At 37.6% G+C, this 13,917-nt stretch overlaps 1 protein-coding gene across 2 annotated transcripts in view; it reads right to left on the bottom strand.

Moving 5' to 3' along the window:
• Positions 1 to 13,917, bottom strand: part of LOC113237061 (vigilin) — a 29,044-nt gene that overhangs the window by 5,799 nt on the left and 9,328 nt on the right. The window contains exons 6-12 of one of the 2 annotated variants that reach the window (XM_026473316.1): positions 8,510 to 8,725; positions 5,502 to 5,685; positions 4,946 to 5,076; positions 3,947 to 4,130; positions 2,633 to 3,603; positions 1,954 to 2,226; positions 187 to 435 (exon numbers count right to left, since the gene is read on the bottom strand). In XM_026473316.1, coding sequence (XP_026329101.1) covers positions 187 to 435; positions 1,954 to 2,226; positions 2,633 to 3,603; positions 3,947 to 4,130; positions 4,946 to 5,076; positions 5,502 to 5,685; positions 8,510 to 8,725 — 2,208 coding nt within the window. The remainder of the gene's footprint in view (positions 1 to 186; positions 436 to 1,953; positions 2,227 to 2,632; positions 3,604 to 3,946; positions 4,131 to 4,945; positions 5,077 to 5,501; positions 5,686 to 8,509; positions 8,726 to 13,917) is intronic. The other variant, XM_026473317.1, reaches the window with a different exon arrangement.

Below are 13,917 nucleotides of genomic sequence, written 5' to 3'. Positions count from 1 at the left end.
ATTACATGTGCAGCGCGACATAACTGTTATGTAAAATCTCTCTCCTCCCGCACCGCAGAGCTACCTCAGGAACCGACTCAATTAAGCTGTAGGCCTTTAGTGGTTTATATTTATGAAGTTAATGAAAACATTATGACATTCAATAAAAATGGATATTTTACATCTTGAAAGCAAAATTGTTATTACCTGTTCAAGGAGAGCTTTCTTCGCAGCTTCACAGTTTTCTGGCCTGCCAGTGATCTTAATGATATCATTGGTACCAGGCTCAACGCTCTCCTCATTGTTCTTCACGGGGATATCAGCCGCCTCATTGGTGTCACGCTCGGGGAACTTAATCTGCACGTCGAATTCAGCCGTGATGTCCTTCACCTTGGCACCGCGCGCTCCCATCACCGTGCGGTGATGTCTTTGTGGAATCACGCATTCAATCGTCACCTGTCGATATGGTACCATCAATGGATATGTCCCACTGAACTGGGCACCGGTCTCAGAGGAGCCGGGTTATTAGGCTAATATGATTCGATCATTCGTTAACAAAATTACGTCCAAATAAAAGTAAACCCTATGGACAAATAAATGGCCTTTTCCTAATAACTAATAATGTAACTAATATGTCCTTATGCTCCTATCGTAACGTCGTATCTAATAAGTACACTGAACTAGAATAAAAAAATATGAAAATAAAAATATCTTTATTTTATAGGTAAGAATAAAATTACACTTGAAATCGTTGACCTACCAATAAATGGAGTCGGGTTCGCGCTAAAAAGTGTCCGCACCTGTAGGGCGTTAAAATCGCATACAGAGCGTCAATCGCGCAATAGTCTTCGTCTGTTCGAGTGACAGCGCGGTTGTCAATCATGCGGTACCAATATATGCAGTACAAATAATAACTTGTAAAAATTACTGCAGTAAAGTGTGAAAACAGGATTTTGTATCATATTTTCACTAACAACAACAAATATATTGTGTTAACATATGTAGTTGTCATTTAAGTGTTATTTTGTACAGTTTTATAGTATTTAATTTATATATAACTGAATCGTAAATATAAATTACAAAAGCACACGAAATTATGAAATAGTTAACCGTCCTTTTTCTACTCATTGCATGCGCAAAAGATGGAAAGAGACCCATTACGTCAGTTTCAAGAAGCTTATATAAACTTCTTGGTAATTTTCAACTGTTCGAACCACAAGCGATTGAAATATTTAGAACAAAGAAACTGTAGAGTTGCGTTGAGTTGAGTTGAATTTTCAGTCGAAGCTAAATATGGTGCATTTTGTTAAGTTTCCAGTAGAAGCTGAATATAGTGTTTTTGGGCCCTTAAATTGTTGTAAGCAAATTTAGGCAGTACTGCAATGACGTTACAATTTAAATTAAATGTTTTAGTCTTTTATATTTCGTTACCTGTCACTATGTTTGTATAGGTTAACCTCGGTCATTTTTTTCGTGGTTTTTGTATTAGACCCGATGTCCATTTGTTGGTAGGTTAATGCTTGAAATCGTCACTTTGTGCTCTTTCATAAGGCAGATTCCTCTGAGAAGAATAATCAAGAAACTCTAGGGGTTGCTCTTTAAAATTAATATAGGAATTTAAATGTACATACAGAAACAACCTGAAAGAGCTAAACGGATCACTATCATGGATTTAGAGAATCGATAACATGTATACGAGTGCTACAATATCAACTACATATAAATATAGGTGATAGTACATTGTAGGAGCATGAGGACATCTTTATCCTTTTGGTCCTACCAGGAGCATAAGGACATTTAGTCCTCGTGCTCCTACCACTAGGAGCACCCAGTAGGAGCATGAGGAAACGGCCAAATAAATGTTTTTTGTCCTTGAGGTTTAGAGCACATACTTGGTTATGAATGAAGTGGAAAAAGTATTACTGTGTCAAAGGTAACCCTCTGGTACCAAAGAAAGCCGTAAGGGGAACGCACCTTGGCCTCTAAATCCTCAATAATCTCCAGGATGCGCTGTTTAGCGGCCTCGATGCAGTCTTTCGGCCCCTTTAGGACAACGCGATCCGAGTTGACGCCCTGGCGAGGGAAGGAGATCTGCACGCCGCCGCAGTCGTCGGCTATACGGCGCAGTACTTCTCCTCTTCGTGCTACGAAGTGGCGGTGGTGGCGGGGGGGTACAGCCATGTCGCCCTCGGCCACATTGCTGATTTCGGCTACGGCCACTTCCAGTTGACGCCGCGCTGCCGCCACCTGACAGGAAGATGTTTAATTTATATCACGAAACAAAAACTATGAAGTTATATTAAATAATATGTTGAGTAGTCATTTTCCCGCAATTGTTACGCATTGGAAAAATAACTATTTATTGACTCAGAGAATCAGCTGTGCGGCCCGAAACGTTGGTTTGTTTGAAAAAACCAATATACGCGTTTTAGATCCGGAAAAATAGTTATATTTCCAATAAAATAACAATAAATTGCGTATAAAAAATGTTTCACTGTTTATACCACAACTAGTGACATTGTATGTACCTAATGTCTACCTATAGAGCAATGGGCCACAGCTGAACGTTTGGTTAGCACCAAGATTGAGGCACTGACTATACCGATTTTTCTTTTTAATTATGGGCTGACACAGAAATAATCCTTGTACCTACCTGTTCTTCGCGACCAATGATGTAGATTGCCTCCTTGTCCTCATCCTTTTCTGTTGGGAAGATGATGCGAGCGCCGGTCTGCTCGCGGATCTTCTTGATATTGGCACCGTTTTTGCCGATAAGGAACTTATGATGCTCAGACCTGGCTCGCACCTGTGCCGTGTGGGAAGTCAACTCGCGCTCATTCGCATGTGCCAATAACTGCTGCTTGGCCTTCTCAACATCTTCTATCGGCCCTTTGATCACCACCTTATCGCTGTCACTGTCAGCTGGCGGGAACTTGATCAAAACACCGCCGCACTCCTCCATTATAGAGTGGATCAGCTTACCGCCAGCGCCGATCAAAGAGTTGTAATATTTAGGTGCGATTGTTACTTCTTCAGTGACCACATTGGCTTTTTCATTATGGATCTGTTGTATCCTTCTCACGGCGTCTTCTACGTTCTCCCGCCGGCCTCTGACGGTGATGACGTCACTGTCGTCGCCCTCGGCTGGAAGATCGATCTGGGTCTGCGTCTCGTCCCGGATCTTTCTAAGGTTGGCACCGCCCTTGCCAATGATAAACTTGTGGAATTGTTTAAAGATAGGCACCTCTTGCACGTACGATGATTCAGCTATTTCTTTGAGGAGCCTTTGAAGGTATTTCTCGCATTTCTCGATATCTTCCTGAGGCCCTCTCAGTTTGATGGGGCTCCTTTTTTGTCCCTGGTCAGGCAGCGTGATGAGTACGCGATCGAATCTCTCACGAATCTCCTTAATCTTGTCCCCTCTGACCCCGATGAGGGATTTTATGTACCTGTGGTCTACGACTATCTCTTTCGTTCGCTCATTTTCTAATTTCATAACCATTTCTCTTAACTCCCTTTCGGCCTCGGCGACACCTTGATGGCTGCCTTCGATGCGAATCACATTGTTTCCTTCGTTTTCTATTATGTTAATAACTACGCCAGTCTCATCCTTCAGTCTGTTAACTGTAAACCAAAGTTGATATTTAATAGTGATATCAGTGCCATTTTCCTGATGAGTTGCCAGGGATGGATGGCCCTTATTTCGTCTCTATTTCTGGTTATATACTCGATAAAGAAATTATTCCACAAAATAATTGCAAATTAAATAGGATGGCAAATTAGGGGATGAATCCAGTTTATTGGACTTCACTCACTTTCCGTTAACCGGTTTCAGTAAAACTTGGCAAATAGACGTAACTCCAAAACAATTAAGGTCGGTTTTTTAAATGAAAAAAAAAAAAGGTTATAATTTTCTTTCGTAGTGGACTAAAGAGCTGATATGCAAATAAGACACTATCTAACTTACTGTTAGTTCCATTCTTGCCGATAATGTGCTTGAAGAACTTGGGATCAACGGACAATTCGACATAGGTGAGTGTGGCGAGGAGGTTCTTGACGAACTCGTCGAGTTCCAATTGCGCGCGTTCAACCTCCTCGGGCGGGCCATCGATCTTCACTTTGTCCTCAGAATGCGTTATATCCACGTGCACCTAAACAGACATTGTCAAAATATAACGAGCTCTTAAGTAGGAAATGAAACTATTTTTCCGGATTTAAATCGCGTATATTTGTTTTTTCAAAAAGCTGAGCTCTGAAGTTTTCGCGATTGTTACACATAAGAAATGAAACTAATTTATCGAATCTACATCGCGTATAATTGTTCTTTCAAACAAATCAACATCACGGGCCCTTTAAAAGTTACGGCTGACTGAGATGGTGTTTGAAAAAAAAAACGCTATTTAGATCCGAAAAAATAGTTTAAATGTCCTATCAAAACATACTTTTACAACATTGGTTAGGTTCGTTATTAATATTCCATAAAGCGTGAAACACACTGAGAACGTGTGCGGGTCGGGCGCGTGTCGGTTCGGGAGCATGGCGGGTGTAATTCCATGTATTTATATGGACAACACGACACGTGCGGGTGCGGAACGGGCGCAGGTCGGGTCGGAATTACGCCCGCTGTACTCCCGACCCGACATGCGTCCGATACGTACCCGTTCGATGTGTGTTTCACGCATAAGAAGGATAATTTTACGCGTATTAAAAAAAATGCTTCTGAGTTAGGTTAACAAGCATACAAGGCATGGTCAGCATTAAAATGGTTTGAGCGTTTAAACAAACTACTAATACCCGAGTATTTGGTAAAAATCAATGACAACCAAAAAACTTTAAAATAAATTAAAGGTGCTCTTTCAATTGCAACTAGAATTCATATAATATACACATACAATTCACGTCTTTTCCCCGATGTGGTGTAATACCAATGGATTATTTGAAATAAATGTTTCGGAATTATGCTTACTTTTGAGAAGTCCTGGGTTATTTTCTTGATATTAGAGCCGTTCTTTCCGATGATGTACTTGTGTATCCACGTGGGCGCGTCTACGGTCGCAGTCTTCACCGAGTTCGCCTTTTCACATACCTTCGACAGAGCTGCGGTGAAAAAAAAATTATAATATTATATTAATATACTTGTTAAATCAATTCTGGTAAAGGGCATCAACAAAAAGTTTCACGCAAACTTTCAATTTACGACAGTGAGGGATAGTGTGCAGTCACTAACCCTTAATCAAATAAAAATAAATTATTTGCCACGGCTATTTTTAAGTAACCAATTAACTATGATGCTACATTCTCAAGTTCTAAAGGTATAATGTAAAATATGTACTAGAAAAAGAAAACATGATGTTCCCGTTTCTTTAAAACACAAAATTAGCAATGGACTTCCATCTACGACCCTTAATTACCAGGGATCCACTACTGTAGATTATTATTATAGTTATTGATCATTATACAGCATTTATATCAAAATATCGACCAAACAAAACTGTTATAAGACCTCAGTTTTTTATACATACCCAAACCAATCTTGTTATGGGGACCATGCAGCGTAATGGTGCCAGTAGGAGAATCCGGAGGCGGCATCTCAACAGATACACCAGTTTCCTTCAAGATCTCCTGGATGGTAGTACCACGAGCACCAATCACGTACTTGTGTTGCGACTTGGGCACTTCTACTCGCACGGTTGAGCATTTCTTCTGCTGTTTGCGAAAGATAATTTTTTTTTAACCTTTTTGCTCTGCAGTAACTTTTGCTTTCAGTAGCAGTAGTATCTTTTTTATGAACAAAGATAAGTCCGACTTAAGCATAAAAAAAAGTTTTAAGTGCGATTCAAGTCATTAATTGGTATTTATGAACGATTTTTATATCGCAGCTCACTCTTAACTCGGTAACTCGGTCTCAGGATCGAGTTAATTGGCACTTGTATAAAACCAGTCTTTAGCTGTCTAAGTCGGACTTGGAAACATTTTTATCACTGTGTTATTTGCGTTTTCTTTTGAGTTTACCGACTCTTTTTTGTACCTTTATATTTTTGAGGGTTTATAAATTTGATTTAAAAATTTAATTAAAAAAATTAGGTACCTTTTTTTTTGTTTACAGATTTGTATTGAATTATTTTTTTTTATAAAATGGACGACTTTGAGGCCTTCATGACTAATTATTTGGAGAACGAAGACGATTACCGTGTTATAAGAGCACCTAAAAAATATCCAAGGGACCCTGGCAATATCTTGGAAGTACTGGATGACGAACAGTTTTTCAGCCGATACAGGTATGAAAATTTGACGTGTATAGTAAGTAAGTAGGTAAATATTATGAAGTACAAATTATTTCATATTTATGAAGTACCATTGTGGGATAAACTGCACCACGAAGCCAATCCTTTTGATAGTTCACAATGTCAAAATACTTCTATAAATCTTTGTACCAGTAATGAAAAAAAACCCACAAGTTGTAGGTTTTTATCCAATTATATACCTAACTATAAAGGAACTTCACCAGGCAGAAAAACACCAGTTTTGTTTACTGCTATCTTCTTGTTTTGGTTTGTCATTTCACATAGGTTTAGAAAAGTGCAATGGAATCTATCTTGTCTGTTCCTGAACCTCGTGAAAACCCAAGAAATTTCATACTTCATTTATTTCAACATACAGTTCAACACACTCTTAAGATATAGAAATAAGTTGTATCCCTACAGCCCTACAAAAAAATTATCAGTAAAACAGTGAGAGATAACTCATATCTTCATCGATTTTCATTTAATGTTCCAGATTTTCCAAGAAAACAGTTGTAAACACCATTTTCCCACTAGTGTAAAACGTTTGCGTTGGTCAGTCAAAAAGAGGAGTGGTGTTCCTATCAGTTTTAAAATTATATGCTACAGGAAATTTTCAGGTTTGTATTTATACATACATCTTCTTTCCAATTTTATGAGTGAAAAATATTTATATTGTACTGATTTCTTTCATTAACTCTTTTAAAATAGGGAATATTAAGGACTCTCATGCTAATGATACTTAATCACTTTCATTGTTGCAGACAAGTACTGGAGATGTACATGAGATGTCCCAGCCAACAATGTGCCACTGGATTAGAAAAATTAGCACATATTTGGCATTGTGCCATAACAAACGGATTCAATTTCCACAAGACCTAAGAAATACCAAAGCAGCATTCCACCAGATTGCAGGTTTTCCCAACGTTGTGAGGTATATACATTGCACCCACATTCCTATTCTGTTGCCTTCTGTTGAGAGAGGTGAAGATTTAAAAAAAAAAAAAATATTTTTATTCATTAAATGTCCAAGTAGTGGTGCTAACATATTACATAAACAAAAGTGCCGCACGACTGGATCGTGACAATAACAACATCTACGATAACCTTTGATGCGATCTATACGCATGCGAAGCCAATTTCGCTTAACACCAAGGGGCTTCTTACACAAATACACTGTATAAGAAGTACTGTAAAGTGTCATATGTTATAAGGTCGTCATTTACTAGCAAAACATTTTCTTAAGGGTTTGTTGAGCATATGAAACCAAACAAGTTGTGTAGGTACATGAAACCTTATAATAGAAGATCACCGATCACATCGCACATAATAATTATAAAATGTTTGATCAAATTTATGTTTTGAAGACATATTTGTTTGATTCTAGTTTTATCTATTTTGTAGTTTTACTACATTGCAACAAAATAGATAAAACTAGAATCAAAGAAATATGTCTTCAAAACATAAATTTGACATCCGCGCGAAACAATTACTGCCAAATAAACACTACTTGACCAAATCAAAAGACGCGTGATGCGATTGAAGCTTCATTCTTGATACTTGTCTTTTAATTTTGTCGAATATTACTTATTAGACAGTAATTGTTTCGGACGGATGTCGGATGGACATCGAGAGTAGACCCCCTTTTCTTTTTAACTTTTATATAGTTACGTAAGGGTAACCTGATGTAGCCCATACAATTGAACCGTAAAGGTGTTTGTCAAACTTGACAAACTATCGTTATTATGAAGCGCAAGCGCAAGCCTGAAGAATAGCGCTAAATGGAAATGGCAACACTATTCATACAGTACTATTTAGTCATAAATATAAGACCAAAGAGAAGTACCTTGACGTTTTGGAATCACATTATAACTCGTACATAAAATTCAAAGTAATACTATAAATGCGAAAGTATTTAACTTTGTTACGTTTTCACACATAAATTGCTGAACCAGGCTCTGTACTCGTACTTGATTTGGCCGAGTATTACTTATTTGGTAGTAATTTTTTCGGGTCGCGGGTGCCATGAACACAAACAAACACAACCATGAATTATACCCAAATTCACGAGAGAAAGAAATGTAGGTAATACAAATATTTGTTGTTGTGTGTATTTGTATGCACAGTGAAATTATATTCTTCCTATGCAAATTAACGAATGTAAAATTATCCGTACCTAATTTGATAGCACGTTATATAGATTTGACAGCAAGTCTGATATGAATGTTCCATCTCAGTCTTATACACACCATTTCCTCGTAGATTGCTTCAATTTGTGCTTTAGCAGCCAGCACGCCGTTCTTCTCCCCAGCGATGACGATGACGTCACTCTGAGTGGATGCAGGAGGGATGTGGATGCGCGCGCCGGTCTCCGCGCTGAGAGCAGCCGCGCGCTCACCGTACGGCCCTTGGATGAACGGGTGGTAGATCTTCGGAACCGAAATACGCTCGAGTGCCTTACGCGACTGTTGACAGAAGCAATTTATTTATAAGCACATCTACAATGTACAGGTTTATTTGTAAAATAGTAACAACCCCGCGGGACTATATTACCGACATCATAAACAACGACGGAAGTCGTTCCATGACTTTTAAAAAAATACAATATAGTTACAAAAAATAAAACTTTTAAGTTTCGGTTGTACTATCTGACACTTTTTAGTTCTACATTTTAAGCAACGCCTTCAGTGTGCTTGTCATTCGTAAAAATAATTATTGTGGTGGGTATTTTCTTTTGCTAGTTACTTAATTATTTTTGTTTCTGTAAAACATAATGCATTATTAAAAGCCATGGAACGAAAGTTGTAGTTTATGATGTTAGTAATTATAGTCCTGCGAAGCTCTAAGTATTTAACAAATAACCCTGTAAATAAAACTTATATTATACAGGGTGACAGGTTGAACGAAATAATATTTAAAGAGGCAAACGAGTAGCTGATATCTAATCCGAATATGTTAAAAGAATCGCCCCTAAACAAAAGAAAAAAAAATTGTGCCATTTTACTAATCTAACTAACACTCTTTATTTAAGCTACTCTATGAAACAGAACAACTGAGCGATAGGAAATTGAACTCTCGCGTTGACACGCGTCTTCCGTCCTATTAAAAATAATTCAATTTTCCCTTCATTCAAAGCGTGCGCAGAGGCCTGTAAGGGTAGCGGGCACTCGCTGCATGTTCGATCTTGCACAGAGTACTACAAAATTTTAGGTAATTTCCCTTATAGAAAAATATTTAAAAATGAGGTAGTGTTTTTTTACATATTCGGTATAGGTATCATCAGCTACGCTACATTCGCCTCTTTAAATATTTATCTCGTTCAATCTGTCACCCTGTATATTAAATTGTGTAAAGAAAAGTCCACGCTACGAATCTTCTCAGAGAAGTAAGGCTAATATTATTTGAATAGAGACAACTCTTAAGTATATTTTATACTTCAAGTTATTATGATAATTCACCAATTAAGTCCTTTATTATTTTTGATGTAAAGATCGCGCAACACAAGAAAAATTCCTACAATCTGACTCGAACCAGTGCCTGTTGCAATGTCGCGGCCACCACTCATAGCCAATTTTCTTTTGTGTCAATAATAATGACAAAAATGAAATGAAAAAAAAATACGAATATCATGGTAGTCAAACATCATTGTTTTTTATTTTTTGTAATAATATGTACGTGTCACGTGACGAGACGAACAAGGGCTATCATGATATGCAATAAATAAATATTACAAGCATGTGCTTGTCGTTAAAAGAAATTCAATAACACGCCATTTAGTAACTATAACATAACCAAGGGGTGTGAATTCATACAAATTAAATTTAGTACATATTTAAAACGGTAGATGGCGCACTTGGGTAAATAAAAAATAACAAGTATTTAATCTCTATTCCAGATGTCATAGTGGATAAGAAGCATTGACCTACGAATAAATAGGTCAATAAGAAGTATAAAATATAAAAAAGAAATGTGAAGCTATACAGGTGATTTTTTTGTCATCGTCCAAATTTTTTCCAGCCGCTAGGTATCATACAAAGACTCCATTTCCGAAAAATAATTGATAGGTAGGATGAATGCCATACGCTAACCGCGCGGATTCTCCAATCATACGTCAATCAAAGCAAAATGCCGCCACTGCCGCCGCCCGCGCCGAACGCTATTGGCGGCTGTCACTTCAGTCGTCCCCATGTCGTCCCACGCCCGTGTAGCGCTTCGTACGTGTGTGCAACGCTATCTCGCTATTGAAAACGCATTCACGTGTCACTATGTATACAAACCGCGAGTACTTTGAAATGGTCAAGTGCTATTTTATAAGTGATGAAAGCCTAAACGGAGCCCAGAGACTATACGAGTCAGAGAGCATTCCTCGCCTTCGCAATTATGGAATAGCAAGTCCTACAGTCCCTAACCGCCAAACGTTTCTGCATGTCATACAGAGGCTTTTAGACCATGGCCAGTTTACGACGCCTTCACACGCCCAAGGACGTGGTAGGCCGCGACTGTCCGTGAAAATCGAAGACGAAATCTTCGATTTTTTCGAGAGAGATCCAAGATGAAGTACACGTGATGCAGCTCGACGGTTCAACGTTAGCCAATACGCTGTGTGGAAGCTGTTCAACACCTCTGGATTGCACCCTTATCACTTTCAAAAAGTGCAAACGCTAAATGAAGCAGACGCGCTGCCTCGTCGAGTTTTTTGCGAGTGGCTGATCGCACACCCCGATGCGGTCATTTTATGGACTGATGAAGCCCTAATCACACGTGTGGGGCTGTACAACCAACATAATGAACATTGGTGGTCGTTACGCAACCCGCACATGATAAAAGACAATTATCACCAAGTGCGTTTTAGTGCAAATGTGTGGGCCGGGATTGTCGGTGATAAAATTCTAGGGCCGTATTTTATTGAGGGGCGGCTGCCGGAGGCACCTATCTCAATATGCTACAAAGCATAGTCTCTGATTTGATGGACGATGTACCGCTAGCCCTCATTAACCATCCTGCTTTTTATTATTAGCATGACGGTGCACCGACGTGAGGAATTATTTAAATATGGAATACGGGAATCGCTGGATCGGCCGCGGGGGTCTCGTTCCATGGCCACCCAGGTCACCAGGCCTCACCCTGTGACTTTTTTTTGTGGGGCGAAATTAAACGCCGCGTGTATGTGGAGGAGGCCCAAAGCCTCAACGAATTGAAACTAAAAATTGAAAATGCATTTGCACAAGTGAAAAGTGACACTACAATGCCGAACAAAATACAAGACAATATTCAAAAACGTGCAAGAATCTGCTTGGAGAGGAATGGTTTACATTTTGAGCAATTATTAAAATACTGTTAAAGTTGTTACGCTAAGGTAATTTTTATTTGATTTTAATTAAATGTACATAAGTTGATTCAAATTTTTTAAATACGCCTTATTGCAAAAGGCATGGCCTGCTTTTATTTTTATACTTCTGTGTACGATACGAGTGTGGACTACATTTGTCGTAAATCGATGTTTTGTTTAAATTTATTGATATTATTCATTGACTTACAAATAAATGGACGACGGGTCTAATACAAAAACCACGAAAAAAATGTCCCAAGTCAACCTATTCGAAATTTAAATCGTAATGTCATCGCAGTATCGCGCTGTCAGTAGAACAAATGAAGACTAAAGCGGAGTGTCGCGCTCTGTATACGATTTTAGCGCCTTACAAGTGCGGACACTTTTTAGCGCGGACCCGACGTCCATATAATTGTAAGTCAATGATATTATTATAAAATGTTTCTAGTTCACTAATAAAAAACACCACGTGCGTAGATAACAAAAGGGCTTAATTACTTGCTAAATACTAATTCGTTACAATTCATCGTAGGAAGCGAACCTTTTATTTGTTTGTCTCACAAACAAAAGTAAAGATTAATTTCTTTTGTTCTCTACACATGGTAAAATTTTTAGTGACTTTGAAATTCAATAAGTAAATTCTTCGATGGCCTTCGGTAACACAACGCTTTAAATGCGTAGAGGTTAAGTTCGGGAAACGAACTTTCCTAATTAGGTGTGTTTATCAGGTGCATTATTTTGTAATAATATCATTAAATTTTGTCAAACCTCTAAAACAATTTACTTATAAATAACTTCCGCTCTCGTTTTCGTGCGTTAATGTAACAAAATCTTGACTTGAATTCGAATTCATTGTCTACATTCTAAAATAACATCACAAAAGCCTTTTGTAACTTGACGGTCCTAAGCCCGTGAAAGTATGAAGGGAAAATTTGCAACTTATGTATTTTATCAATGACGCGGGGGGTGGCCTAGCGCGCATATCGAGTAGGCTGTCCACACGCGCGCAATTTTTTAAAACAATTTTGCGATGGCATATCTTAATTTTAGTATTGATTTACACTAAAAGGAAAATTTGCGCATGTTATATTTTCACTAAAGATCATAATATGAAAGTATGGACGATGACTAAAAATTCACCTGTATAAACAACATTTTTAACAATTCACTCATTAAAATTGGTGTAAATGTTCGTTTTTTAATAATAATAAAAAACACTTTAGTTAATCATTTTATGTTCCAATAGTTTCACTGGCAGATTTGACGGTTTCATTTCCGACATTTGAAAAACAAAGACATTTAGAAAATCATTCATTTTGGGAAAATGGATTTTTGAGGTTTGAACAATATGTTGAATAGTACATAACGACATTCTGACCAAATCAAACAGAAGGAAAACATGTAACAATCGTCGAAAAAATAACAAATCGAAGATTTCGCAATGGTACTTTTCTTAATTTGTTAGTTTGCTATCAATTGTATAGATGGCACTTTCTTGAATTTATTCTCGAAACTAAGTATAGTATATTATAATCACCACCAGAATAAGAGCAATAAATAACCTTGACAATAATGTAATATCCGCCATCTGTTGGCCTTTTCGAATACTATTACAATCGCGTACAATATTTACTTACTTGATACCATCTATTAATTACCGTTAAGAGCTCTCATGCCAAAAAAGTTTTGACGTTGGCTCCGCCCAAATTTGTGAAACAAATATATGCCTGAAGTTCGCGTGACATGCGACAGATGTTGAATTTTGCGCATTAAAAGTACCAAATTCGTTTTAGCAGAATACTCTAAAATTAAAGGGAATAAAAAAAAATCCGTAGTGACAGTTGTCGATCATGCATAAATATAATTAATTATCTAATTTTTGTCCTAATAACCTGTAGCATTTCGAGGATAAATCGAAAAAATGTGAAAATTAGAGGTCATTTCGTGATTTTTATCTATCGAGGAAACTTTATTGTTTCATATTGCTGATTAATGTTTATGCTTGAATATATCGTGTAGTTACTTATACAATATTTTATTTTTAACTTTAAACTGGATATATCCCTCTAAAATCAAATCGAAGATTAGGAATTTTTCCTCTGCTCCCTCTTAAGAATCAAAACAAGTGTCCGAATAAGCGGAGTTACGAGTGCGACATTTCTTTGTATGAGATTGGGTATCTGTACTAGTATAGCACATAGTATAGTATTTGTGCTATAACTGTATTCGCAAGTTTATGACCAAGGCGTAGCTATATGTCACAAACATGCCGCAAAAAACATTAATCTTTGTTATAGCTTCGCTATAATCGGGTGGAAATATTGTTAC

Source organism: Hyposmocoma kahamanoa, unplaced genomic scaffold (genome assembly GCF_003589595.1).
Source record: "Hyposmocoma kahamanoa isolate Upper Pololo Valley unplaced genomic scaffold, ASM358959v1 93, whole genome shotgun sequence".
NCBI lineage: Eukaryota > Metazoa > Arthropoda > Insecta > Lepidoptera > Cosmopterigidae > Hyposmocoma > Hyposmocoma kahamanoa.
Note: the sequence above shows the minus strand (reverse complement) of the source record. Positions and strands in the feature narration are given on the sequence as shown.